The following is a 26,042-nucleotide window of genomic DNA, read 5'->3' as shown; positions in this document are numbered from 1 at the left end:
TTTTTTTGATAAAGGACAGTATTTTTTGGATACTGTCTAAACTACATTAATTAAGAATAATAGTTTAGCGGTGCCTGGGTGGCTCAGTTGGTTAAGCATCTGACTTCAGCTCAGGTCATGATCTCAGGGTCCTGGGCTCCCCATTCAGCGGGGAGTCTGCTTTTCCCTCACTTTCTCCCCTAACCCCTCTCCCTGCTTGTGCTCTCTTGCATGCACTCTATCTCTCTCAAATAAATAAAATCTTAAAAAAAAAGAATAATAGTTTATAACATTTCTGGGGATGAAAAGACATCTCTAAGATACACTATCAAGATGAACTTACCATCCTAATTTTGAAATTATACCTTACATGTCAATAAATAAAAATCAACATTTTTAAATAATGAGGGTGATACACTTAATGGTGAAATAATCATAAAGAAAAAACCTCAGTAGCTTTACAGCAAGTATGACTACTATTTCAATTGTTTGATCTGTTGCTTTTTTATAATCATGATAGATATGCTTGGAATACCATTGAAATTAAATACAAATCCTGATTATATTCCCAGCAGTAGACATAAAAAAGTAGGATGTTAGAGAAAGTAGCAACTTGTTATACAAAGCATTAGCAGAATATCTAGGAAATGGCTCACAGTTGGATATAAAAAAACCTGTGGAAATCAAATTTCAAGCATTTTATTCCAACTGATATAATGATGAATCCTTAAAAATAATCAAGGAGGCATTCTTCTATAATTCAGTAATTCAATCTCCAACTAAAGGATGTATAATAATAATTCTGGGTTGTTATCTAACCAATTGTTTTTGTGTGGAGCCTAACTTCCATGTAAAATAATCGAAGAAGGGTTTATTTAGTAATTTTCTCTTTACAAAAGGGCTCTTGGAAGGCTGATGCCACAGAAAAATACAATTCTTGTCTCTTTCATGGTTTTCCTACTACCCACGTCACAGAATCTTAGAATTCCTGAACTGAGAGGGACTTTTAAGATCATCTAATTAAACTTCATTCTACTCATAAGAAATCAGGCTTGAAGAGGTTGTGAATCGTTAAAATCATGTGATTAATTAATCACTGGTAAGGATAGACTGAGAGCTTCTAATTTCTAGTCTAAGGTTCTTTCTTGGGCAAGCTTATCCTGTCACAGGGCTTCAAACAGTACTCATGGTATTCAACTCTTCAACCCAAGCCTCTTTTCTGAGTTCCAGATGTATAAGTCCAGTTGGCTTCTTGACATTTCTGCTTGGATAGATAAGTATCTTAAACTCCGCATCCCAGAAACAGAACGCTTCATTTCCTGCCCCAAATCCGCTCCTTCTCCAGGCTTCCCCACCTCGGTCAGTTTCCCTAGGCCTCGGATTTACAAACTGTTTTTGATTCTTCCTTTTCTACCACAGCTCCCATGGAGTGCATCAGCAAGCCCTATTTGATTAAAATATATTTCACAAGGATGGCTCTTGTCTTGTCTGCTACAGTCATACTCCAAGCCACCTAAACATGGAATGCCTGGAAACTTCTAACTCGACTCCCTGTCTTCACTCTTTCTCCTACAATCTATTCCTCACCAGCAGATGCCCAGAGCAATCAATCTAACAAAATTATGTAATATTTAGGGGGAAAAGGTGTTTTTCTCTTAAACATTATCAAATATTTAAATTTCTCCCTAATTACTGTGGCTTTAGCTTCTTGGGGGATGATTTTTATGGTTACTGAGAGAATGTGAATAGTAAAAAAACTGTGTATTAAGCTTTTGAAATAAAAACGTAGGGCTTTGCAGCGAGAAAACGGCCTTGAAATGCAAATCATCTTGACATAGGAGATTTTGGATTCCCGTATCCTTCCCTTTTAACATACGTCAAAGCTAAAGGAACAGCTCATTGAGTTGGTGCAGAAAGGGAGGTCAGAAAAAGCTAGGACATAGAGGCTATTATGCCAAGTGAAATAAGTCAGACGGAGAAAGACAAATACCACATGATTTCACTCATACGTGGAATCTAAAATACAAAACAGGGGCCCTGGGTGACTCAGTTGATTATGTGTCTGCTGAGGTCATGATCCCAGAGCCCTGGGATTGAGTCCCCACATTGGGCTCCCTGTTCAGCGGGGCATCTGCTTCTCCCTCTCCCGCTCCCCTTGCTCATGCTCTCTCCCTCTCTCACTCAAATAAATAAATAAAATCATAAAAAATAAAATAAAATGCAAAAAATTGAATAAACAAACAAAAAGCAGAATCAGACCAACGAATCCAGAGAACAGACTGTTGATTGCCACGGGGTAGGGAGGGTGGAAAAAATGGGTGAAGGGGAGTGGGAGATACAGTTTTCCGTTTAGGGAAAGAATAAGTCACAGGAATAAAAGGTGCAGCATAGGGAATATGGCCAGTGGCATGGTAGTAGTGCTGTGACATACAGTAGCTACACTTGTGGTGAGCACAGCATAATGTACAGAGTTGTCAAATCACTAAGTTGTACACCTGATGTTACTAATGTAACACTGTCAACCATATGAAAATTAAAAAAAAAAGTAGGACAAATGAGGGTTCTAGAGGGGAGGGGGGTGGGGGGATGGTTTAGCCTGGTTCTAGAGGGGAGGGGGGTGGGGGGATGGGTTAGCCTGGTGATGGGTATTAAAGAGGGCACGTACTGCATGGAGCACTGGGTGTTATATGCAAACAATAAATCATGGGACACTACACCAAAAACTAATGATGTAATGTATGGTGATTAACATAACATAATAAAAAAATTAAAAAAAAGGAGGACAGTTTGGAAATCAAATTTTCATTAGCTCTATTTTTCAAATATCCTCAGTATAAAAGAAAGATCTGGGTCTTTTGATGACAAAGAAAATTCATCTTGCCATTGTGCTTAACTCTTCTTCATATTCAAGTCGTGCTAACAGAGATGGTAAAAAAAGTCACTACGATGTCATCTCTCACCAAGTTTTCTGGGGAAGAAGCACTATGACTCTTCTCCACTGCGTGAACTCACTGGCATGGTAAATACTTGCTGACGTGAATTCCTGACAACTCGGCATACTTGGAAGACATTCCTAAGAGAGAGGAAGGCAAAAATTAAACTTGGCTTCTGTTCCTCCAGGGACAATATGTTGACTCACTCACCATAAATGCAAAAGGCCTTAGAGAAATCTAATGTCATAATTTTAACTATTTGCAATATGGATGCAATTCATGATTCTTCCTCTGTGAAGCTGAAATATTTGGGAAAAAACGGGGAAACAAGTGTCACCATGAAACTAAATGTCGTTTAATTCTCACATATAAAAATGGACATGGGGCGCCTGGGTGACTCAGTTGGTTAAGCGACTGCCTTCGGCTCAGGTCATGATCCTGGAGTCCCGGGATCGAGTTCCGCATCGGGCTCCCTGCTCAGCGAGGAGCCTGCTTCTCCCTCTAACCCTCCCCCCGTCTCATGTACTCTCTCTCTCTCTCTTTCATTCTCACTCTCTCAAATAAATAAATCTTTAAAAAAATAATATGGACATGGCTTAAGATCCATATTTTGACCTTTTATCATAACACTGGCATTTGGCAAAATTATTCTAATCACTGTGCTATTTATGCATGTATTGTAATGTCAGATCACCGTGTGTGTAAAGAAGTACAATATGATCCTAAGAATCTGGATCTATGTATTTCTTTCTTCTTTTTCTTTTTTAAAGGCAAGATGTGCCAGATTTTTAATATGGACTACCTACAGGTAAAGAGAGTTAGAAAGGACCAGATGAAGACATGCTATAGGGAGAAAAGAAAGAGAGGAAGGAGGAAGGAAGGGTTAGAAAAAATTTATGGAGGAAGAGGGTTAGAGAAATATTCCAAACACCATCCTAGAGTACCCAGTCCTGAAGTTATTCTCATTTCTTTTTTATTTTCAATTATAATTTAGTATCTGATAGTGCAGAATGTGGAATCCTTATTGCTGACTTGACGTCAGTGCTCAGTTACAAATAACATTGTTCCTTTTGAACCAAACCTAAACTTTTGGAACTCTCTGCTTCCTATGTAAAAAGAAAAAGCCTACACAAGCATTAGAGAAAATAGACTTACCTCTTGGACCAGGTGCCAGGTGAGGCCATGATTGGTTGAGTACTCCAGTTTCACCTGGTTGTCCATGTGCGGAGTGTATTTCTGGCCACAGCCCATCACCAAACTGAACTGAATCATATAGGATGCTCCTATCTGCATTGATTGTGTTTCCACATAGCGCATACTTGACGCAAGTTTAGAATCTCCCGTGAAACTGAAAGAGGCGGGAATCAGAAGATTAAAAACAGCGACGTTTTTAGGGAAAATTAGGCTCTTCATTTCATACCATACACCAAAATAGCTTCATTTTGCTTGTTTAAATCTTGCCAAGCTCAAGAATGGATTTCAGTCAATCTAATAAATGCAATTAAAACAATCTGCCTATCAAAGAAGCAATGTTTTTTTTTTTAAAGTTAATACCTAGAGTTGTCAGATATATTTGAAAATGGATACTCACTCATACATTGTTCATGAGTGTAAACGTTTTGACTCATTAATCCCACTTCTTAGAATCTATACAAAGGAAATAATCCTAAATTCAAGGGCAGTTTTATAAAACATGATGAATATTGCAGGGCTATTTATCATAGTAATTGGTAACCATTTCAATGTCAAACTACAGGGAAAATGGAATCCTTAAATAAACTGGGATAGACACTTGACAGATCATCCATATTTCAAATATTTATGAAGGTAATGTAATCACATTAACATGCTTATGAGAAAATAAATTTTTAAAAATCCACAAAATGATGCATAAAGGAAATTCACCAGAATGTTTGCAGTGGCTCTAGTTGGTGGTGGGAAACTAGTTTACAGCTTTTCTTTTTTTTTTTTTTAATTTTCCAAATAGTCTTCAATGCTTAGGCATTTTTTCTTTTTTTTTTTTTAATTATGTTATGTTAGTCACCGTACAGTACATCATTAGTTTTTGATGTAGTGTTCCATAAAGCTTAGGCATTAAATACTGAAAACATCATAATGTAGTTTTAATGACTGTGCCTCAAGTTGGTAAAATTTTACTGGGTCCCAGTTGAGTACCATGTAATTGTAAACTATTTGATGACAGGCACAATTACTTTTTTAGAGCAAGCTGCTCAACGAATTTATCATCCATCAGAGGAGATTCAAATATGGACACATTTTTCACTGTGGTTAATATGGGTCAATGTAAACATTCTCAGGGTTAATCCCACTGGGGTTTGTCTGCCACAATGCTTGGTACTGCTATTGTGAAGCAGGGCCAATACCACAGAACAGCAGTAGCTCCTATTAGTCAGGGGGCTGAGCTGATATAAAGGGAATGGTGCAAAAATCTGTGATCTCTTTGAGGCATTTAATATTTTTTCTTATTCGTCCTTTGCTGAATCAGCAAAATAAGGAGTAACTACTCCACCTTGCTTCTTGCAGACATTAAGATGTTATTTAAAGATGGAACATTGTCCATATAGAGGATCATCATGGGTTTGGGCTCAAGGTTACAAAATGCAAGAAGCTTTTTCCTAACAATGACTAATTACTCTTTACCAATTTTAAATTCAGTTTTTACACTTGGACAATGAATAGAGGAATAAAATGGTTAAGAGCCCCCAAACTCTGCTTTAGCTGAATGGTCAATAAAAGAAAGGGATGTGTCATATTTATCACTGCTGGTGTTACACATCCAGGGCTTACAAATTGTTCATTGTTAATAATAAAGATGCCCACACGTTGTTGAGTCTAGGCCATATCTTCAGACTGTCCTAAGCGCAATACCCATATTATCATCCTTAGTTCCATCCTTACAATAACTCTGTGAAGTAGGAATATATCTCTAGTTAACAAATGGGGAAATGGGGATAGTAAATGGTAGAGATTTGGTATAAACTCAGCTCTGCCCAACTCTAAAACCTCTTAACCAATACACGATCTCTCTATCTTTCTATTGTTAAAAGATGGAGATGAAAATGCTGCAGTTTTGAATAACTTTCATATATAGTTAATTTAAAAATCATTAACTTTCAGTTACTGTGTAATGATACTTTGGAGTTAGAGATAATAAACCCAGGATTGCTGCTGTGTGACAGAGTGTATGGGATGCATTCTCGCAAACACAAAGCTGCAGAGTGCAATTTTTAGCAATATTACAAAACAAAAGAATCAATATAGAAGAAAAACACTAGTAAGCTCTATAGGCACAAACTTGTCCATATAAATTCCAGAGTCTTTTAAGTAAGGAAAAAAAGTCCTGACTACTTCTCCCCATGAGAAATAAATGTTGCTTTTGACGTCAAGGGTTAAATGTTCTTTCTAGTGCCTCTTATGAGGAAGGTAAATAAGGGAGCCAACTAATTAGTCATTTGAATCACTTAATTTTTTTAAAAAATTAAAAAAAATTAATTTAAATTCAATTAATTAACATATATTGAATTGTTTACTCTAAAGGTATGCTATCTATCCTGGGCAACTGGGAAAAACCACACGTGCAGGGCAGCACAGTCTGCAGTCCACGGAGAGCCACTAGAACTTTCTCACTCATGTCCTGCACAGTATTTCCTCACCCCAGCATTTCTGAAATAATTTAAGATTATTTTCACAATCAGTTTCTTGTAAATTCCTCCCTTCAGAGATGGTTTAGTGTCCTTGCAAATCTAAGAGAAACAGAAAGAAATGCTGTGTTTTGTAAATACTGCCTGCACCTAACTTTTGCATGGTTACAATCAACCATGAACCTGGTTAAAGATAGTGAGTATTCAAACCTGAGAAGGATATGCTCTGTGAGCTACCCTCACGATAACAGCTTTTAAAGGTGCCAAGACACCAAGAAAGAAAAACATAAAAATGATATAAAAGGACAAGAGTGAGTCTCAGGCGGCTGGTTGGCTCAGTTGATAGAGCATGTGACACTTTATCTCGGGTGGTGAGTTTGAGCCCCACAGTAGGTGTAGAGATTAATAAAAATAAAATCTTTTAAAAAAGGTCAAGAGTCTAAAAGATCTGTTAAACAGTGACAATAAAATTCTTACTTAGCACAAATATCTGTTCTACTAGTAGTTGCATCTTTTCTTGTTTTTGTTGTGAGCCACACCTGAATGCTTTCTAACCAAAATGCTTGCCATACTTCATGGTACCATATGATACCTATCCTGATATATATTTTTTTAGTTTAAATTCAATTAGCCAACATATAGTACATCATTAGTTTCAGATGTAGAGTTCAATAATTCATCAGTTGCATAGAACACCCAGTGCTCATCCCATCACATGCCCTCTTTAATGCCCATCACCAATTACCCCATCCCCCCACCCACCTCCCTTCCAGCAACCCTCAGTTTGTTTCAAGTTAAGAGTCTCTCATGGTTTGTCTCCCTCTCTGATGACTTCCCATTCAGTTTTCTCTCCCTTCCCCTATGATCCTCTGTGTTGTTTCTTATATTCCACATATGAGTGAAACCATATGATAATTGTCTTTCTCTGATTGACTTATCTTGTTCAGCATAATACCCTCCAGTTCCATCCACATTAATGTAAATGGTAAGTATTCATTGTTTCTGATGGCTGCATAATATTCCATTGTATATATATATCACATCTTCTTTATCCATTCTTCCGTTGATGGACATCTCGGCACTTTCCACGTTTGGCTATTGTGGACATTGCTGCTACAAACATTGGAATGTGATGCCCCTTCGGATCACTATATTTGTATTTTTGGGGTAAATACTAAGTAGTGCAATTGCTGGGTTTTAGGGTAGTTCTATTTTCAACTTTTTGAGGAACCTCCATACTGTTTTCCAGAGTGGCTGCACCAGCTTGCATTCCCACCAACAGTGTAGGAGGGTTCCCCTTTCTCTGCATCCTCGCCAACATTTGTTGTTTCCCGACATGTTAATTTTAATCATTCTGACTGGTGTGAGGTGGTATCTCATTGTGGTTTTGATTTGTATTTCCCTGATGACAAGTGATGTTGAGGATGTTTTCATGTGTCTGTTGTCCATTTGTATGTCTTCTTTGGAGAAGTGTCTGTTCATGTCTTCTACCTTGTTTTTGTAGTGTAGTGGTTATCACCTTCACCTCACCTATCCTGATACCTTAATCGGAAGCAAAATAACACAAGAAAAGCACAGACATCTATGCCTTAAAAATCTTGACCATTCATAGTACAAGTTCATTCAGTTGTTTATGATTTATTCAAGACTGGCTGAAAGCCAGTAATATTAGGTCAGCTTTTCCCCTTCTGAATACGCTGATGTTCTTACTCAGCTGGAGTTTTAGAGGTGAGAATTTCACGGACTGCCACCCTTTAAGTGATAAAACTGCTCCTCTTTGTTGCTTGTTTAAGTCAAGATAGGTTCATAAAGGCAAAAATGAAGCTGAACTTATCTGTTAGAATCAGAGAAACAAAAAAGAACAGTCCACATCAGCCTTTTGGGGGGAAATTCTGGAGACAGAATGCATTGGGAATCAGGACCCTTAGTTTCATTCATGTTGATTTTCAAGAGTGCCTCAAAAATAAAGGAACAGTAAAAAAGTTCCTGCATGTAATTACAAGATTTAATGAGAGAATGGGGGTAATTCTTTCCACTAGGACAAGATTACTTCTGGTAAAATGGATGACACCGTAATGTAACTCCGGTCTCCACAGTTCTATACTTATCCATAACACAGCTCCTTTGCCTCCTCATCCCTTGTTAATCTCACATATTGCCAACGACCTGTTTTCCTGACTAGGCTGGAAGCCCCTCTGCAGGGGGAGATCATATCTTACTCATCCCTGCATCCCCTAACGCACTCAGAACCTGTGCACCTCACAGAAGCACCTGGTGTTGTCGCAGGACATCATGGTTTTCCAACAGCTAGATTATCTTATTTGACCTTTGAGTCAAGGTCATTTGGGAGGCCATGAGGGATCCTTAACCCTGGGTTATGGAGATGAAAAACCCAATAGCTGAGCTGCTGGTCCCAGGATTACACAGTCACTAAAAAGCTAGAAACCAGGCCTTCTGATTTCTACTTGAATGTCCTTTCCATTCTGTCTTGCCTATTAAAGACACTTAAAGAATGCTGAATAAAATGAGCACGAGTGAGGCTTCTCAATTGGGAAGAAGGCAAGTTTTACAAAACCATAGTTACTTACGTGCTATAATGAACACAGACAAGGTTTTGAGGTTATTCTCACTTAAAGAAATCACTCTTCCTGCATTTCCCCAGAGGCTCTTTCCCATCTCCATAAAAAAGCCTCTTTTATATGAAGGGCAGATACACATAACCAACATAAGTGGGAGAATACTCGGACCACAAAGTTTCTTCAAGGCAAATTCACCCAGGGACTGAGCCACTTTCAACAACTGATCCCATCTCTTTAAGAAAGATTTGGTAATGGGGTGCATGGGTGGCTCGGTTGGTTAAGCACCTGACTTGATTTCAGGGTCCTGAGATTGAGCCCTGTGTCTGACCCTGGAGCTCTCGCCCTCCCTTGCCCCGCCCCCGCTCTCGAACATGCATGCGCTCACACACTCTCTCTCTCTCTAAAAAAAAAAAGTTTAGTAAGTTAGACAATGTGTCTGAAGTCTCACTGCCAATATGCCACAAGACAAGATAATGTACCAATATTTACATTTCTTAGAAACCTAAGCAATATTCCACTATTTTCAAGAATCCCACAGAAGATAACAGCTCTGCAAAGCTCAATTCCACAAAAATAGAAAAGCAACATAAAGCTGGTTTTGGTTTGATACCACTCAGAAGTTATATTCATCTCCAAAAGGACATGTAAATAAATCTAAGCCTCTCTAATGTCATCCTTTTTGTTTTGGTTTTGTGATCATCAAAGAAATATTTGATGTAGTTGACTGTCTTGTTGTATTGTGGAATTAAAGGTGGCATTTTAACTCATTTGTTACTTCTATAATATTATATCTCAAAACAGAAATAACTATACTATTTTAGTGTATTATATAAATTTTACATTTACTGGAAAAAACAATCTGGCCATATAGAAGTATTTTTTTTTTAAGTAAAAATTCACAGTTCTACTACCTAAAGATGATCACTGCTAACATTTTGGTATAAATACCTCCAGACTTCCTTATGTTTACACACACATAAACATTCACTTTTCTTTCTTTTAAAAAAATTACTATAAAATCATAATAAACATGTTCCTTTTTTGAGAGAGAGAGAGAGAGTGCGTGCACGAGTTGGGGGTAGGGGAGGGGCAGAGGGAGAGGGAGAGAGAATCTTAGGCAGGCTCCACGTGCAGTGGGGAGTGGAGGTGGGGCTTGATCCACAGGAGATCACAACCTGAGCCGAAATCAAGAGCTGGTCACTTAACTGACTGAGTCACCCAGGCAACCCTCTTTTTTTTTTTTTCCTTTTTACAACTATTTCATTGACATCTCTCCATATTAAACAAATGTTGAAAATAAAGCCTATCTCCAATTATGGAACTCTTTGGAGGTTGCTCCATTTTTCACTGTTATAAACAATGCTGCTATAATATGCATCCTTATATATCTTTGTGTACTGGTCCAATTATTTCCTTAGGATAAATCTCTAGAAGCAGAATTGCTTGGTCAAAGCAAATTTTAAAAATGAGAATTTACTGTCAAGTTGCCCTCAAAAAAAGGTGGTACTGAGTTAGGGCAGTGGGAAATACAGCCTTCCAGTTATGGAATGAATAAGTCACAGGAATTAAAGGCACATCATAGTGAATATAGTCAAGGATATAGTAATAGTGTTATATAGTGACAGATGGTAGCTACGCTTGTGATGAGCACAGCATAATGTACAAAGAAGCTGAATCACTATGTGGTACACCTGAAACTAATGTAACACCGTGTGTCAACCATATTCAAATAAAAAAAAAACCTTTTTTAAGTTCTTGTGTATTTCTAAATAGCTAGACCACCCCTTATTTATTTTGTTGAGTTGGCAATCAAGGGTGTGGCAAGAGAGAAAAATACATGAGGAATCTTTGAAATTCTCTCTTTTTTTACCCTTTCCACAATGGGAAGCCAAGCAGAGCCATCTGAAGACTTTTAAAGGACCTTGATAATTTTAATGTTGGAAACTCCATTACACATCATGGCAAATATATTAAAGTACATCCATGTCAATTAAATATATTTTTTTTCACTGCAAAAACCTTCAAATGGATTTTATAATTTTGCCTTTAAATTTTATTTGGCTAGTAAAGCATGTAATTTACATTTGGTTATAATTTTTTAGCATGCTCAGGAATCTGACCAAAAAATTATTTCTAGTATCATGAAATTTTATGAATATTCAAATTTAGCAATGAATGGAGTTAACATATATTATGTTTTGTAGATAGTTAATTTAAATTTATTAATTCTATTTTTGCAATTTTTTTATCATATTTTTGAGACAATATTCATTTCCCCAGCCCCTGGACTTCTTCCAGGCCCCTGGAACTCTTGCAGGTCCTGGCATGTGCCCAAAATGACTAATCAAACAACTTCCCAGGAAGAGGCAGAGCTAATGCAAAGGTGCTAGAAGAGGAAAGAGCTTGACTTGTTGGAATAGAGAGATCAACATGGTTGGGGTGGATTGAGTGAAAGGCCGAGAGGCAGGAGAGGCCAGCTGGGCCAGGTCACTCTATCTACCCTGGAGATCTCCTGAACCACTGTCCATAGAAAGTAATTGTCTCAGCCTATTGAATTTCTGTTTGAACAAGCCACACATACCATGAATCTAAATCATTAAGTGTAGAACTCTCTTGTTAATTTGTTTACTGGTGTGTTCTATTACTTCCAGATTCTCACTTAGCTACTTAGTCCAATGGAGATTTTTAGGGAGATCTCACTTTGGAGAAATAAATGACTTAAAAGTCAACTGTGCGGACAACAACAGGACATGAGTGTTGGAACACAGCCATTTTATCCATTTCTTTGGCAGGTCCCAAGGCTTTGTCCTTCAATATATATCTTCAAGTGGTCCATTTCTCCACAGCATCATTCTGTTCCTAGCATCATTATAAGCATATGCAAATGACACTGTTAGCCTTTGAGCTGAGCTCCTTCTACTGCTTCTCCTATTACCCCCTATTATCTGTTCTCCAAAGAGCAGCCATAATTATTTTTAAAATATAAGTATGATCATATCACTCCTCTGCTACAAACTACTGGATTCCCATATAACTTAGAGTGAATTCCAAAATCTTTATGTTGCTCTATAAAGTCATAGGGGCACCTGGGTGGCTCAGTCGGTTAAGCATCTAACTCTTGATTTTGGCTCAGGGCATGATTTCAGGGTTGTGAGATCAGGCCTTGCGTGGCGCTCTGCACTGAGTGTGGAGCCTGCTTAAGATTCTCTTTCATTCTCCCTCTGTGTCTCTCCCCTTCTCTAAAAATAAATACATAAACACAAGGTCCTAATAGAATCTAGTTCCTTGCCTGCCTCAGGGCCTTGCTCTTGCTCTTCCACCTGCGATGCTTTCCTTGCACACTTTTACGCATCATTGTCTCTCATTATTCTGGCCTCTGTTCTAATGCTTTCCTGACTATCTTACCTAAAATCATTTCACTCTTCACTTATGCTGCCTAACACTCCATTAATTTGTCCTCAAAGCATTAAGCCACTTTCTGAAATATTATGGATTTGTTTACATGGCTACTGGTGTTATTCCCCTTTAGAATGTAAACTCTGCAAACAAAAGACTTTTCTATCTTCATCTCTGATACCAATCGCAACACCTCCAGCACAAATAGTGCCCAATAGCGCAATCAATAAACAGTCACATGTATAAATTAGTCTATCAATGAATGAAAAATTTCATGTAATGAAATCCTCATGTTGAAAAAACCTAATAAGTAGACTCTATTTTAGTAAAGTCATTTGTAAACCTGCTTGGGGGAATATTCAATTATATTACCAATTTTAGAGTGACACTGATACGCCTGGGTACTGAAAGTACTCTTTACATAGTTGTTGAAAACAACAGTAAGTGACTTTTCAGTTTGTCACTCAATATATTTACCTCATTTATCTGCTAAGCTTCCTAGAACAATCACTTACCATGAAATGGCGGTTGAAGTGGCTCTTGGGAGCCCACCTCATCCCATCTGGCTTCCGTGAGCAGCACAATTTAAAATTGATTTACTGCTCTTTTTTCAGAGTCTCTGTAAAAAATAATCCCAAGAAAACTCTAGACTTACTAATAAACTATTTAAACTGACAAAATTTCTACATAAGACATGGTTGATGTTCAATGAAAGAAAAATCCTAAAGAAAAGTACTTGGCTGTGTCTTCTAATAGAAGCAGCTGGTGGCATTGACAAAACTGGGGCTTTGCAACTTCACGAGAACCCTCAGCTTGCCCTGACAGCTCTGAACCTTACCGAGAACCATTTTTGTGAGGGACAAGGAAGTGATACAATATTACCAGCCCTAGACCAAGATCATGAATTCTCTCTCTCTCTCTTTTTTTTAAATCATTTATTTGACACAGAGAGAAAGAGAGAAAGCACGCACAAGTGGGGGAAAGGATATAGGGAGAGGGAGAAGCAGGCTCCCCACTGAGGTGAGAGCCTGACAGGGGGCTCGATCCCAGGACCCTGGGATCATGACTTGAGCCAAAGGTAGATGCTTAACCCACTGAGCCACACAGTCACCCCAAGATCATGAATTCTTAAACCGCTTAACACCACCACCCACCACCAACAAAAATGCCAAGGCCCCACAAATTCTAAACCAAGGACCAAACCCTAAAGGGTAACTTCTTTAAGAACTCCTGTGTCTTGCCATTTCCTTACACCACACACAAAAATAGACTCAAAATGGCGGAAAGACCTCAATGTGAGACAGGAGTCCATCAAAATCCTAAAGGAGAACACAGGCAGCAACCTCTTCGACCTCAGCTGCAGCAACTTCTTCCTAGAAACATCGCCAAAGGCAAGGGGAGCAAGGGCAAAAATGAACTATTGGGACCTCATCAAGATAAAAAGCTTTTGCATAGCAAAAGAAACAGTCCACAAAACCAAAAGACAACCGACAGAATGGGAGAAGATATTTGCAAATGACATAGCAGATAAAGGGCTAGTATCCAAAATCTATAAAGAACTTCTTAAACTCAACACCCAAAGAACAAAGAATCCAATCAAGAAATGGGCAGAAGACATGAACAGACATTTTTCCAAAGAAGACATCCAAATGGCCAACAGACATGTGAAAAAGTGCTCAACATCACTCAGCATCAGGGAAATCCAAATCAAAACCTCAATGAGATACCACCTCTCACCAGTCAGAATGGCTAAAATTAACAAGTCAGGAAATGACAGATGTTGGCGGGGATGCGGAGAATGGGGAACCCTCCTACAGTGTTGGTGGGAATGCAAGCTGGTGCAACCACTCTGGAAAACAGTATGGAGGTTCCTCAAACAGTTGGAAAATAGAGCTACCCTACGATCCAGCAATTGCACTACTGGGTATTTACCCCAAAGATACAAATGTAGGGATTCGAAGGGGTACGTGCACCCCGATGTGTATAGGAGCAATGTCCACAATAGCTAAACTATGGAAAGAGCCAAGATGTCCATCGACAGATGAATGGATAAAGAAGATGTGGTGTATACACACACACACACACACACACACACACACACACACACACACACACACACACACTGGAATATTATGCAGCCATCAAAAGGAATGAGATCTTGCCATTTGCAACGACATGGATGGAACTGGAGGGTGTTATGCTGAACGAAATAAGTCAATCAGAGAAACATGTATCATATGACCTCACTGATATGAGGAATTCTTAATCTCAGGAAACAAACTGAGGGTTGCTGGAGTGGTGGGGGTGGGAGGGATGGGGTGGCTGGGTGATAGACATTGGGGAGGGTATGTGCTATGGTGAGCACTGTGAATTGTGCAAGACTGTTGAATCACAGATATGTGCCTCTGAAACAAATAATACATTATATGTTTAAAAAAGTGAGTTAAATATATTAAAATCATCCTTAAAAAAAAAAAAGAACTCCTGTGTCTTGATATACCACAGGTGTAAATCTTTTTAAACTGAATGCTAATAAACTCTTCAACACACCAAAATAAATTAGGCTTTTTCAATGTGAGGATTTCATTTCATGGGACACCCACCCTGTAGCTGTTCTCCCCCTTTTACACCTGTATTTTCCTACATCCCCTGGGCTGACTGTGCCACCTGGGGCTGGTGTGAAAAACTAGGCATCCCAAATCCTCCCATCACAACACTAAATACCGCATCATATTACCCTGTTTTCTTGATTGAGCCTGTTGTCATTCACAGCTCATTTCACTTTTGCATGTTGCTTTTCTATTTTCTCTCCACTTTCATGACAAACCTTAGGAAATTTCTCTTTCTAAAAACCGACCCTAACAATGCAAGTGCTACTGATTTACTTGTAAAAAGAAAAGAGAGCACTTTAATTAAAAAAAAATTACACATAACAAGGAACGAGTACCTTTTATTTTAACACCCATCAAAGTACCTAGGAAGCCTTTCAACATTTCTACATCTCATTGATCTCTAAATCTTTTAATTAAATCTGCTTTTCCTCAAGCACCACTAAAAACTATATCTTTTCTTTTTTCCATCTTTTTTTACTTTAATCTTTGCCCGTTTTATTGAGATATAATTGACATATACTATTGTATTAGTTTCAGGTACAAAGCATAATGATTTGGTATATGTATACATAGTGAAATGATCACCATGATAAGTTTAGTCAACATCCACTCACTTCACATAGTTACAAATATTTTTTTCTTGTGATGAGAACTTTTAAGATCTACTCTCTTAGCAACTTTCAAATACACAATATAAGCATACCTCGTTTTATTGTGCTTTGCTTTATTGTACTTTGCAGATATCTGGGGTTTTTTTGTTTGTTTTACAAATTGAAGGTTTGTGGCAACCCTGTGTTGAGCAAAGTTCTATTGGCATTTGCTCATTTGGTGTCTCTGTGTCACGTTTTGGTAACTCTCGCAATATTTCAAACATTATCATTATTAATATATTTGTTGTAGTGATCTGTGATCAGTGATAATGATTCAGTGAAAGCTCAGATGATGGTTAGCATTTTTTAGCAATAAAATATTTTTAAATTAAGGTAAGTACTTTTTTTAGACATCATGCTATTCCACACTTAGTATACTATAGTATAGTGTAAACATAACTTTCCTATGCACTTGGAAACCAAAAAATTCGTGTGACTTGCTTTTTCTAACATTTGCTTTATTGGGGTAGTCTGGAACAGAACTTACAATATCTGAGGTGTGCCTGTGCAGTCTAACTATGGTCTTCATGCTGTAAATTATATGCCCATAACTTATTTATCTTGTAACTGAAAGTCTGTGCCTTTTTAAAAATTTTATTATGTTATGTTTATCACCATACATTACATCATTACTTTGTGATGTAGTGTTCCATGATTCATTATTTGCATATAACACCCAGTGCTCCATTCAGTACGTGCCCTCCTTAATACCCATCACCAGGCTAACCCATCCCCCCACCCCCTCCCCTCTAGAACCCTCAGTTAGTTTCTCAGAGTCCATAGTCTCTCATAGTTCGTCTCCCCCTCCGATTTCTCCCCCTTCATTTTCCCCTTCCTGCTATCTTCTTCTTCTTTTTTTAACATATAATGTATTATTTGTTTCAGAGGTACAGGTCTGTGATTCAACAGTCTTATACAATTTACAGTGCTCGCCATAGCACATACCCTCCCCAATGTCTATCACCCAGCCGCCCCATCCCTCCCACCCCCCACCACTCCAGCAACCCTCAGCTTGTTTCCTGAGATTAAGAATTCCTCATATCAGTGAGATATTATGCTGAGCAAAATAAGTCAATCAGAGACATGTATCATATGTATCATAAGTTTGTGCCTTTTGACCACCTTTACCCATTTCACCCACTCCCTACCTCCCACCTCTAGCAACTACCAATCTGTTCTCTGTATCTGTGAGTTTGCTTTTTTTCCCAAGGTCAATCCAAGTTATTGTGAATGGTAGGATTTCCTTCTTTTTTATGGTTGAAAACATTCTTTTGTACATATATATCACATTTTCTTTATCCATTCATCCATGGATGGACACTTAAGTTATTTCCACATCTTGGCTACTGTAAATAATGCTGCCATGAACATGAGAATACATGTATCTTTTCAAGATAATGACTTCATTTCCTTCATATATATTCTCAGGACTGGAATTACGGAATCATACGGTAGTTTTATTTTTAATTTTTTGAAGAACCTCCATACTGTTTTTCATAGTAGCTGTGCCAATTTACATTCCCACCAACAGTGTACGAGGGCTCCCTTTTCTCCACATCCTCACCAATACTTGTTACTTTTTGTCTTTTTTGATAACAGCCATTCTAACAGGTGTGGGGTAATAGCTCATTGTAGTTTGCATTTGTATTTCTCTGATGATTAGTGATGTTGTGCACCTTTTCATACCTGCTGACCATTTGCATGTATTCCTTGGGAAAGTATCTACTTACATCCTCTGCCTATTTTTAACCAGGTTATGTGTTTGTTCGTTTGTTTTTGCCATTGTGTGGTATGTGTTCTTTATTCATTTTGGATGTTAAGGCCCTATTGGATATAAGATTTGCAATTATTTTCCTGCATTTCATAGATTGCCTTTCCATTTTCTTAATGGTTTTTGTTTTTGTTTTTTTTTTGCTGTGAAGAAACCTTGTAGTTTAATGTAGTCTGACTTGTTGATTTTTGCTTTTGTTGCCTCTGATTGGTATTATATCTCCAAAAAATCACTGCCAAGATCTATGTCAAGTTGTTTACCATCTTTGTTTTCTTCTAGGAGTTTTATGGTTTCAGCTCTTATGTTCAAGTTTTTGATTCATATTTTGAATACATCTTTCTGTATGGCATAAGATAGTGGTCCAGTTCATTCCTTTGCATGTGGCTGTCCAGTTTTCCAAATACCATTTACTGAAGGAACTGTCCATTCCTCATTGTACATTGTTGGCTCTTTTGTCAAAAATGAATTGACCATATCTGTGTGGGTTTATTTCTAAGCTCTCTATTCTGTTCTCTGTATATCTATGTGTCTGTTTTCATGCTAATATCATACTGTTTTGATTACTATACCTTTGTAAGGTAGTTTGAAACCAGGAAATGTAATGCTTCCAGCTTTGTTCTTCCTTCTCATGAGTGCTTTGGCCATACTGCTCAGATTGCTTTTGGGGTCTTTTGTGGCTCCATAAAAATTTTAGGATTGTTTGTCCTATTTCTGTGAAAAATGCCTTTGGAATTTCAATTGGGATTGCATTAAATCTATAGATTGCTTTGATTAGCAACTAAATGGGCATTTAAACACTAATTCTTCTAATCCATGAACATAGAGTATCTTTGTATTTGTTTGTGTCTTTTTTTAAAAGGTTTTATTTATTTATTTGAGAGATAGATAGTGAGAGAGAGAACACAAGCAGGGAGGAGAGGGAGAAGTAGGCTCCGCACTGAGCAGGGAGCCCTACATGGGGCTCGATCCCAGGACCCTTTAGATCATGACCTGAGCTGAAGGTAGATGCTTAACCGACTGAGCCACCCAGGCACCCCTTTGTTTGTGTCTTCTATAATTTATTTCATCATTGTCTTATTGATTTCAATGTATAGGTCTTTCACCTCCTTGGTTAAATTTGTTCCTATGTATTTTATTCTTTTGACATAATTGTCAATGGGATTGTTTTCTTAACTTCTTTTTCTGGTAGTTCATTTTTAGTGTATAAACACTTGGGTTTTTTTCCTATATTGATTTTGTATCCTGCATTGTTACTGAATTTGTTTACCAGTTCTTAGAGTTTATTTGTGAAGTCTTTAAAGTTTTCTGTATATATCATGTCACCTGTAAATAGAGACAATTTTACTTCTTCCTTTCTGATTTAGAGCCTTTTATTTCTTTTTCTTACTTAATTGCTCCCACTAGGACTTCTAGTACTATGGTCAATGAAAGTGGGGTGGGCATCCTTGTCTGGTTACTGATATTAGGGGAAAAGTTTCAGCTTCTCACCATTAAGTATGATATTAGCTGTGGGCTTTTCATATATGACCTTTATCATGTTGTGGTATATTCCATATATACCCAATTTGTTGAGAGTTTTTATCATAAATTCCTGTTGAATTTTGCCAATGCTTTTTCTGTGTCTACTGAGATGATCATATGATTTTTATCCTTAATTTTGTTTGTGGTATATCACACTGATTGATTTGCACATGTGGAACCAACCTTGAATCCCTGGAATAAATCCCACATAATCATGGTGTACGATCCTTTTAATGTATTGTTGAATTCAGTTTGCTAATATTGTGTTGAGGATTTAGTTTTGGTAGGTTGTATGTTTCCAGGAATTTATCCATTTCTTCTGGGTTATCTATATTTGTTGGTGTATAATTGTTCATAGTTCTCTTACAACCCTTTGTATTTCTGTGGTATCAGGTGTAACTTCTCCTCTTTCATTTCTGATTTTATTTGAGTCCTTTTTTTTGGTGAGTCTAGCTAAAGGTTTGCCTATTTTGTTTATTACAAAAAACCACTCTTATGGCAGTGCCTGGGTGGCTCAGTCGGTTAACTCTGGCTCAGTCAGTTAAATGTCTGCCTTCGGCTCAGGTCATGATCCCTGGACCCTGAGATTGAGCCCCTCATTGGGCTCCCTGATCAGCAGGGAGTCTGCTTGTCCCTCTCCTTCTGCCCCTCCCCCCACTCACGCTCTAATAAATAAAATCTTTTTAAAAAACCCACTCTCACTTTCACTGGTTGACTTTTCTACTTTTTAATCTCTATTTCATTGATTTCTGCTCTGATCTTTGTTATTTCCTTCATTCTGCTAACTTTGGACTTAGTTTTTTTTTTTATCTACTTCTTGAAGTGTAAGTTAGGGTGTTTACTTGAGATCTTTCTTGTTTCTTAATGTAGGCATTTATTGTTATGAAACTTCTTTTTGCTGCATCCCATACATTTTGGTATGCTCTAATTCCATTTTCATTTGTCTCAAGACATGTTTTTTTCTTTTGATTTTTTGACCCATTGATTGTTTAATCTCCACATTTATGAATTTTCTAATTTTCTCCTTGTAATTGATTTCTAATGTCAAACCATTGTGGTAGAAAGAGTTGCTTGATATGATTTCAGCCTTCTTAAAAATTTTAAGACCTGTTTTGTGTCCTAGCCTATGATCTATTCTGAAGAATATTTTGTGTGTGCTTGATAAGAATATGTATTCTTTGCATGGGATGGAATGTCCTTTTGTAAATATCTGTTAAGTCCATCTAGTTTAATGGGACCTTGAAGTTCAATGTTTTCTTATTGATATTCTGTCTGGATGCTCTATCCATTATTGAGAGTGGGTTACTGAAGTCCTCTATTATTATTGCATTGTTGTCTATTTCTTCCTTCAGGTCTGTTAATATTTGGTTTATATACTTAGGTCCTCCTATGCTGGGCACATGCATATCTACCAGTGTTATATCCACTTGTTGGACTGACCCCTTTATCATTATAGAGTGACCTTCTTTGTCTCTTACTATGGTTTTTTCCCTAAAGTGTATTTTGTCTGATATAAGCTTAGTTAACCCTGCTTTCTTTTGGCTTCCATCTGTATGGAATATCTTTTCCATCCTTTCATTTTCAGTCTGTATGTGGTCTTAAAGCTAAACTGAGTCTCCTGTAGGCAGCATATAGTTGGGTCTTACATTTTTATTCATTCATTCAGTCAATGTCATTTGATTGGAGGATTTAGTCCATTTACATTTAAGGTGATTATTGATAGGTATGGACTAACTATTGCCATTTTGTTAATTGTTTTTTGGCTGTTTTTAATTCATTTGTTTGTTTTTTTCTCTTGTTCTTTTCCTCTGTGATTTGGTAATTTTCTGTAGTGGTATGCTTAGATTCCTTTCTCTTTATCTTTTGTGTATTTACTATAGATTTTTGCTTTGTTGGCACCATAGGCTTATGTAAAACATCTTATATTTGTAACATTTATTTGAAGCTGATAGGTTTGAATGCATACTATAAAGCTCCACATTTTTACTCCCTCTACCCACATTTTATGTTTTTGATGTTACAATTTACATCTTTTTATCTTGTGTATCCATTAACAAATTATTTTAATTATAGTTATTTTTACTACTTTTGTCTTTTAATCATCACACTAAGTTTATAAGTGATTTAGTTACCATCATTACAACATTGGACCTTTCTGAATTTAACCATATACCTACCTTTGCCAGTGAGGTTTATACTTTCAAATGTTTTTCTGTTACTAGTTAGTGTCCTTTTGTTTCAGCTGTCAAAGCTTCCTTTAACATTTTTGTAAGGCCCGCCTAGCAGTGTTGAACTCCTTCAGCTTTTTCTTTTCTTTTTTAAAGTAGGCTCCACATCTAACATGGGGCTCGAACTCACGACCCTGATATCAAGAATCGCATGCTCTACTGATTGAGCCAGATGGGCACCCTGAACTCCTTCAGCTTTTGCTTGTCTGGAAAACTCCTCTCTGCTACTAAAACCAAAAGCCAATTCTAATATGCTATAACAACCATCCCTCACAGCTGTATACATTTTGAAACCAAAATCTTATATATATGACAGCAATGTCCTTACCACCTGTATACCTTGCTAGTCTACTAGATAGACGAATGTCAATGTCCTTTGGTATTATCACTAATAGTATTAGTCAGATAATCTTAAACCTCAATTAAGATTATTCCCTTAGTGATCTTAAAATATATGGAGGAAGTTTTAAAGACTATTTTTAGAACAGAAAGCAGATAGAGGTTCTGATATCAGATACTGTGCATAGAAGAAAGGAAAGTCCTACAAATAATTAACAGCAATTCATTTCTCTGTGGAAAAAAGGGCTCTATGACGACACACTGTGAAGTGATTTATAGCATATTGACTCTAATTCTTCTAATGAAAAAGCAGTTGTCCAAGTTCTCCCTGGAGAACACTCAGCAGCAACAATCCATGCACATGGAAAGTCATGAGTTAGAAAACAAGAACCAAATGAACTCACAGCTGGGAAAAGCCAACAATAATTAATTTAACACCAGCCATTTGTAGAGAACATGTATACATTTCAAAATTTCCCTTGGGAGGAACAGGTCATTGAAGGGCAGAGGCTACATACTTGAACATGTTCAAAGAATGTTTACTTAATAAGATAATATGCTCCAAAGGTTTTACATAAAAAAATAAATAACAACTCATTTTGGACTAGGTTAGGATAAATAGTTGGTAATACCATCACTTGAATTTCAATATTGTAACAAGTGTTTCTGAAAAACATTGCCAAAATGAGTTCTCGTTGAACTTGAACAATATATTCCTCAACAGCAGCAGCGAGAAAACAGTGTCATTAAAAGGGGCTTTATTCTGACTCACTGGCTAAGAAAATGGGAACAGTTTGAGATCTTCCATGTTGCTTCATTTTAATGAGCGGCGAGAATTTTTCATGTCCTTATTAAAGTAGTTAATGTATTTCTCTAGTCTCATTATCACTGCCAAAGTATACTCTGTTGTTTCATAACCAAGACAACTCCTTTTCATTTCAGAGAAGATCAGAAAGTCAAATCTGATTGCTCACATGTGGTTGTTAATAAAACTCCCACGGTGCTGCTTAAGGTGCCCATGGGGATTGTACAATTATTTATATTTTCTTATGGTTTTCTATAATTACTGTGATTGTATTTTCACAAAGTAAATGTATCTCCACCAATTAAAGCAGTGGTGGGTTAAGAATATTCATCAGACTCGTGTGAAAGGATATTGTTCTTAGGGTTTTGATCAAAGCACAGAAATTAAACTGCTGTTATCATGCATTCAACCCAAGTGTTAAATTAAAATGCTCAGCAACTTTGGAGTCTATTTGAGCAGATGTTAACTATTTATGAAAATAAACATGATACAGGACTTGCATTCATGATATGACTCATTGTTGCATTAAAAGGGCTGGGAAAAAACCTACAACACAAATCATGGGGGATATGGTTTATGGTATATGACTGATTTGAATTACTGTTAATTCAGGTCAATTTAAATTTTCAGAAGCATATAATTCTAATAAATCTCATTTTGCTTCTTTGCTGCTTCTTACTTCGCCTCACCTCTTTGTCTTTTTTGAAGTCTCAAGGACTAAGAAAGAAGCAAGCATCTGAGGCTATCAAATAAAAAACACACAGTATAACCGTTCACACTTTCCCATATAGAAATCTCATTCTATCTAGTTCCACAGTGCTTGCAGCAAAAGTGACCAGCTGTACTTCCATTCCATTAGCTGTCATTTTGACGCTAGAATGTTAGCCTGCTGTGTGTGAGATGTGATGTCCATGTGCAATTCCCATCAAAGGTAATTTTCTGTGCAATGGTGTGTAAAATTTACCTCTAATTATGATAAGGTCACTGATGGGTCATTTATGATATGTTCTCTGGAGACAACTGCGGTGAATAGCTTTTGGTGACATTTGTCTGGAGAAATTAAATTGGTCTGACCATGACTCCATAGAAAGTAAAACTTTCTTAGAAAATTATTCCTCAATCATGTTTAAAGCCCTAGAGGAATCGAGAGAGGGGCAGTATGCACACTGGTGAAGGCTGTGGGTTTTGGAATGAGGCAGACCTGAGTTTTAATCTAGAGTCACTGGGCCTAGAAGCCCTACGTGGTCTGGACTTTGCACACCTCGTGGCTTCTATTCCTGACATTTGCTCCCTCCCTCCCTGGGCTTCCTGGTCCTTGACTATGCCACAGTCAGTCTCACTTCTGGAGTTTTTGCACTGCAAATTTTCCTGTGGTTGGAATGGTCTTCTTTCAGATCTTCATGTGGTTGGAATTTCCTTTTTCTCCTACATTCTCATCAGTGGAATATATCCTACCCACCATCTGAACTCCCTGACCACAGCCTCCACCTTCTTCCTACCTAAAGTAGCCACCTCTTGATGCCAGTTAATCACTGAACATCACTTAAAGTCCTAATCATGGTCTTAAATTATTTATTTACTGTTTATTATATTTATTTACTGTTTAATGTATAACTAAGCTTGCATTTGACCATAAATCTAAGACGGAAAGGTATCTTGAGCAGGATATTCCATAATCTTGAAACCCCAACAACATTATATGGCTTGGTGGTCCGGTATTGCTTGATAAGATGGACTTAAAAGGAGATCTGAGTAAATAAGTTAGGGATGAGAGAACTTCCTGGACTGTATGTAAGACAGCACGAAAAGAGAACTAGTTATGACAAATTTTATTAAAATAGTCATTAGAGTGATTTCACATTTCACCATGACCATGGTGGGCCTCCACAAAGGGACAATGTGTTAGTCACGTTAGTTATTAACACTTTTGGAAGAAGGTTTTTATATGTAACAGTGGGTTATATTTATTTAAATCTATCACTATTTTGCTTTCAGTCCTCCTTCCCAAGATATCTTACTTGTAGACATAATAATGACTTTTGAAATGGTTTGTATTCAGTAAATATTTGTCAGCAAATGACTAAGTGCTGGATGGACTAGAAGATCATTCTTGTGTTCCAATCCTCAATGCAAATTATAACAACAACAGAGATGAGATTCTTACCAAAGTGTCCAGTCATGGCCACAGTATGGCTGAACATTTCCAAGGTAGAATCCCAGAGACTGAGTGACCTCCACAAGATTGGTAAAGTCAAGGCTAATGCTGTTGAAAAGGACAGATGTCATGATAATCTCATCAATGGCCCATACGTCTTCTCCCTGGGAAGAATGATATGGTTGCCACCATCTGAACTGAATTCCAAACTGTCTTGCATCATCCGGTAACTCTACAGAGATTATTCTAAAGGAAAAAAAAAAATAAAAGTAAACGTTCCGATTACTTTGATATCTTAAAGTACAAACATTCACAAGAGAATATTTTTTCCTGTGGTACAGCATTTAAAAAAATAGTTCTCCCATTATTATAAACATTCTTTTGAGATTTCCAATTTCTTGTCTGACTCCAAGTCCTCTAAACACATCCAAAAATATGACTGCTTTCAGGAAAGCTAACTCAATAAAACACAGTTGTCAAAGTGGCAGGATTTGTCCCTTCATCTGAAAAAGGATTGTGGGCACTTTGTTACACATATTACAGTTTGAGGCTTGTTGGAACTGTGGCACTTCCTAATTCCCATGAGTTTAGCAGTGTATGAGGTGACTTGCTGTGTCATGGTGGCTATGATAACAAACCTGTATGTGACAAATGGGGAAGAAAATTAAGAATAATATCTAATTTCCAGGAGCAATTACTGCACACAGCAGCAGGAGACCTACATTAATTGCCACTGCAACATCTGCCTGAAAGCTCCATAAATCACAGTACCATGCTGCTCACATCCATACACAAGGTGAGATATGAAGCAAATGCCAAATGGAACATTTGTCTCCATCAATGCACAATTAAATGCCAGGAGAGGTGTTCGTGGCAAACACACACTAAAGGGACTGAGTCTTTTTCCCAGCGAGCAAAGGAAAGCTCCCTAAGACAGGTGACTAGTTGGATAACTTAGAAACAAATTATTTAAAAAAAAAATTATTTAAAAACTTCAATGTCTAAGGCTGGATTTAATTAGAAATCAGATTGACTTTCATATTTGTATTATGTTTATTCTTAGTTACTGCATAAAAAATGTCAAGTCACATTTTGGAAATGTAATTTTTTATATACTTAGAGTTATTAAAAAATGATACCTATTTTCTCTTTAAATAATTTGTATACGGAAATATGGAATAGAATAACATGATTTTCATCGCTATTAATTATACAAACTACCAGTAAAAAACTGGTAGAATTTTTTGCAATGTGAGAAAACACACTCTTTAAATAATGAAAAATCAATATTCAAATACAGAAATATAAATTTTATTTATTTTTTATTTTTTTAATTTTTTTAAAAGATTTTATTTATTTATTTGACAGAGAGAGACTAAGTGAGAGAGGGAACACAAGCAGGGGGAATGGGA

General features: G+C 37.1%; 1 protein-coding gene across 5 annotated transcripts in view; it reads right to left on the bottom strand.

The window, feature by feature from the left end:
• The window catches only part of RELN (reelin), a 494,784-nt gene that overhangs the window by 125,325 nt on the left and 343,417 nt on the right, over positions 1–26,042 (bottom strand). For all 5 annotated transcript variants that reach the window (XM_028118604.2, XM_028118612.2, XM_088018691.1 and 2 more), the window contains exons 20-22: positions 24,640–24,876; positions 4,068–4,260; positions 2,940–3,052 (exon numbers count right to left, since the gene is read on the bottom strand). In XM_028118604.2, the coding sequence (XP_027974405.2) occupies positions 2,940–3,052; positions 4,068–4,260; positions 24,640–24,876 (543 nt within the window). The remainder of the gene's footprint in view (positions 1–2,939; positions 3,053–4,067; positions 4,261–24,639; positions 24,877–26,042) is intronic.

Source organism: Eumetopias jubatus, unplaced genomic scaffold (assembly GCF_037043125.1).
Source record: "Eumetopias jubatus isolate StellerSeaLion01/CBP00866 unplaced genomic scaffold, mEumJub1_p1.0 scaffold_14, whole genome shotgun sequence".
In the NCBI taxonomy this organism is placed as follows: Eukaryota; Metazoa; Chordata; class Mammalia; order Carnivora; family Otariidae; genus Eumetopias; species Eumetopias jubatus.
The sequence above is the reverse complement of the archived record's forward strand: the minus strand, read 5'-3'. Positions and strand labels throughout refer to the sequence as shown.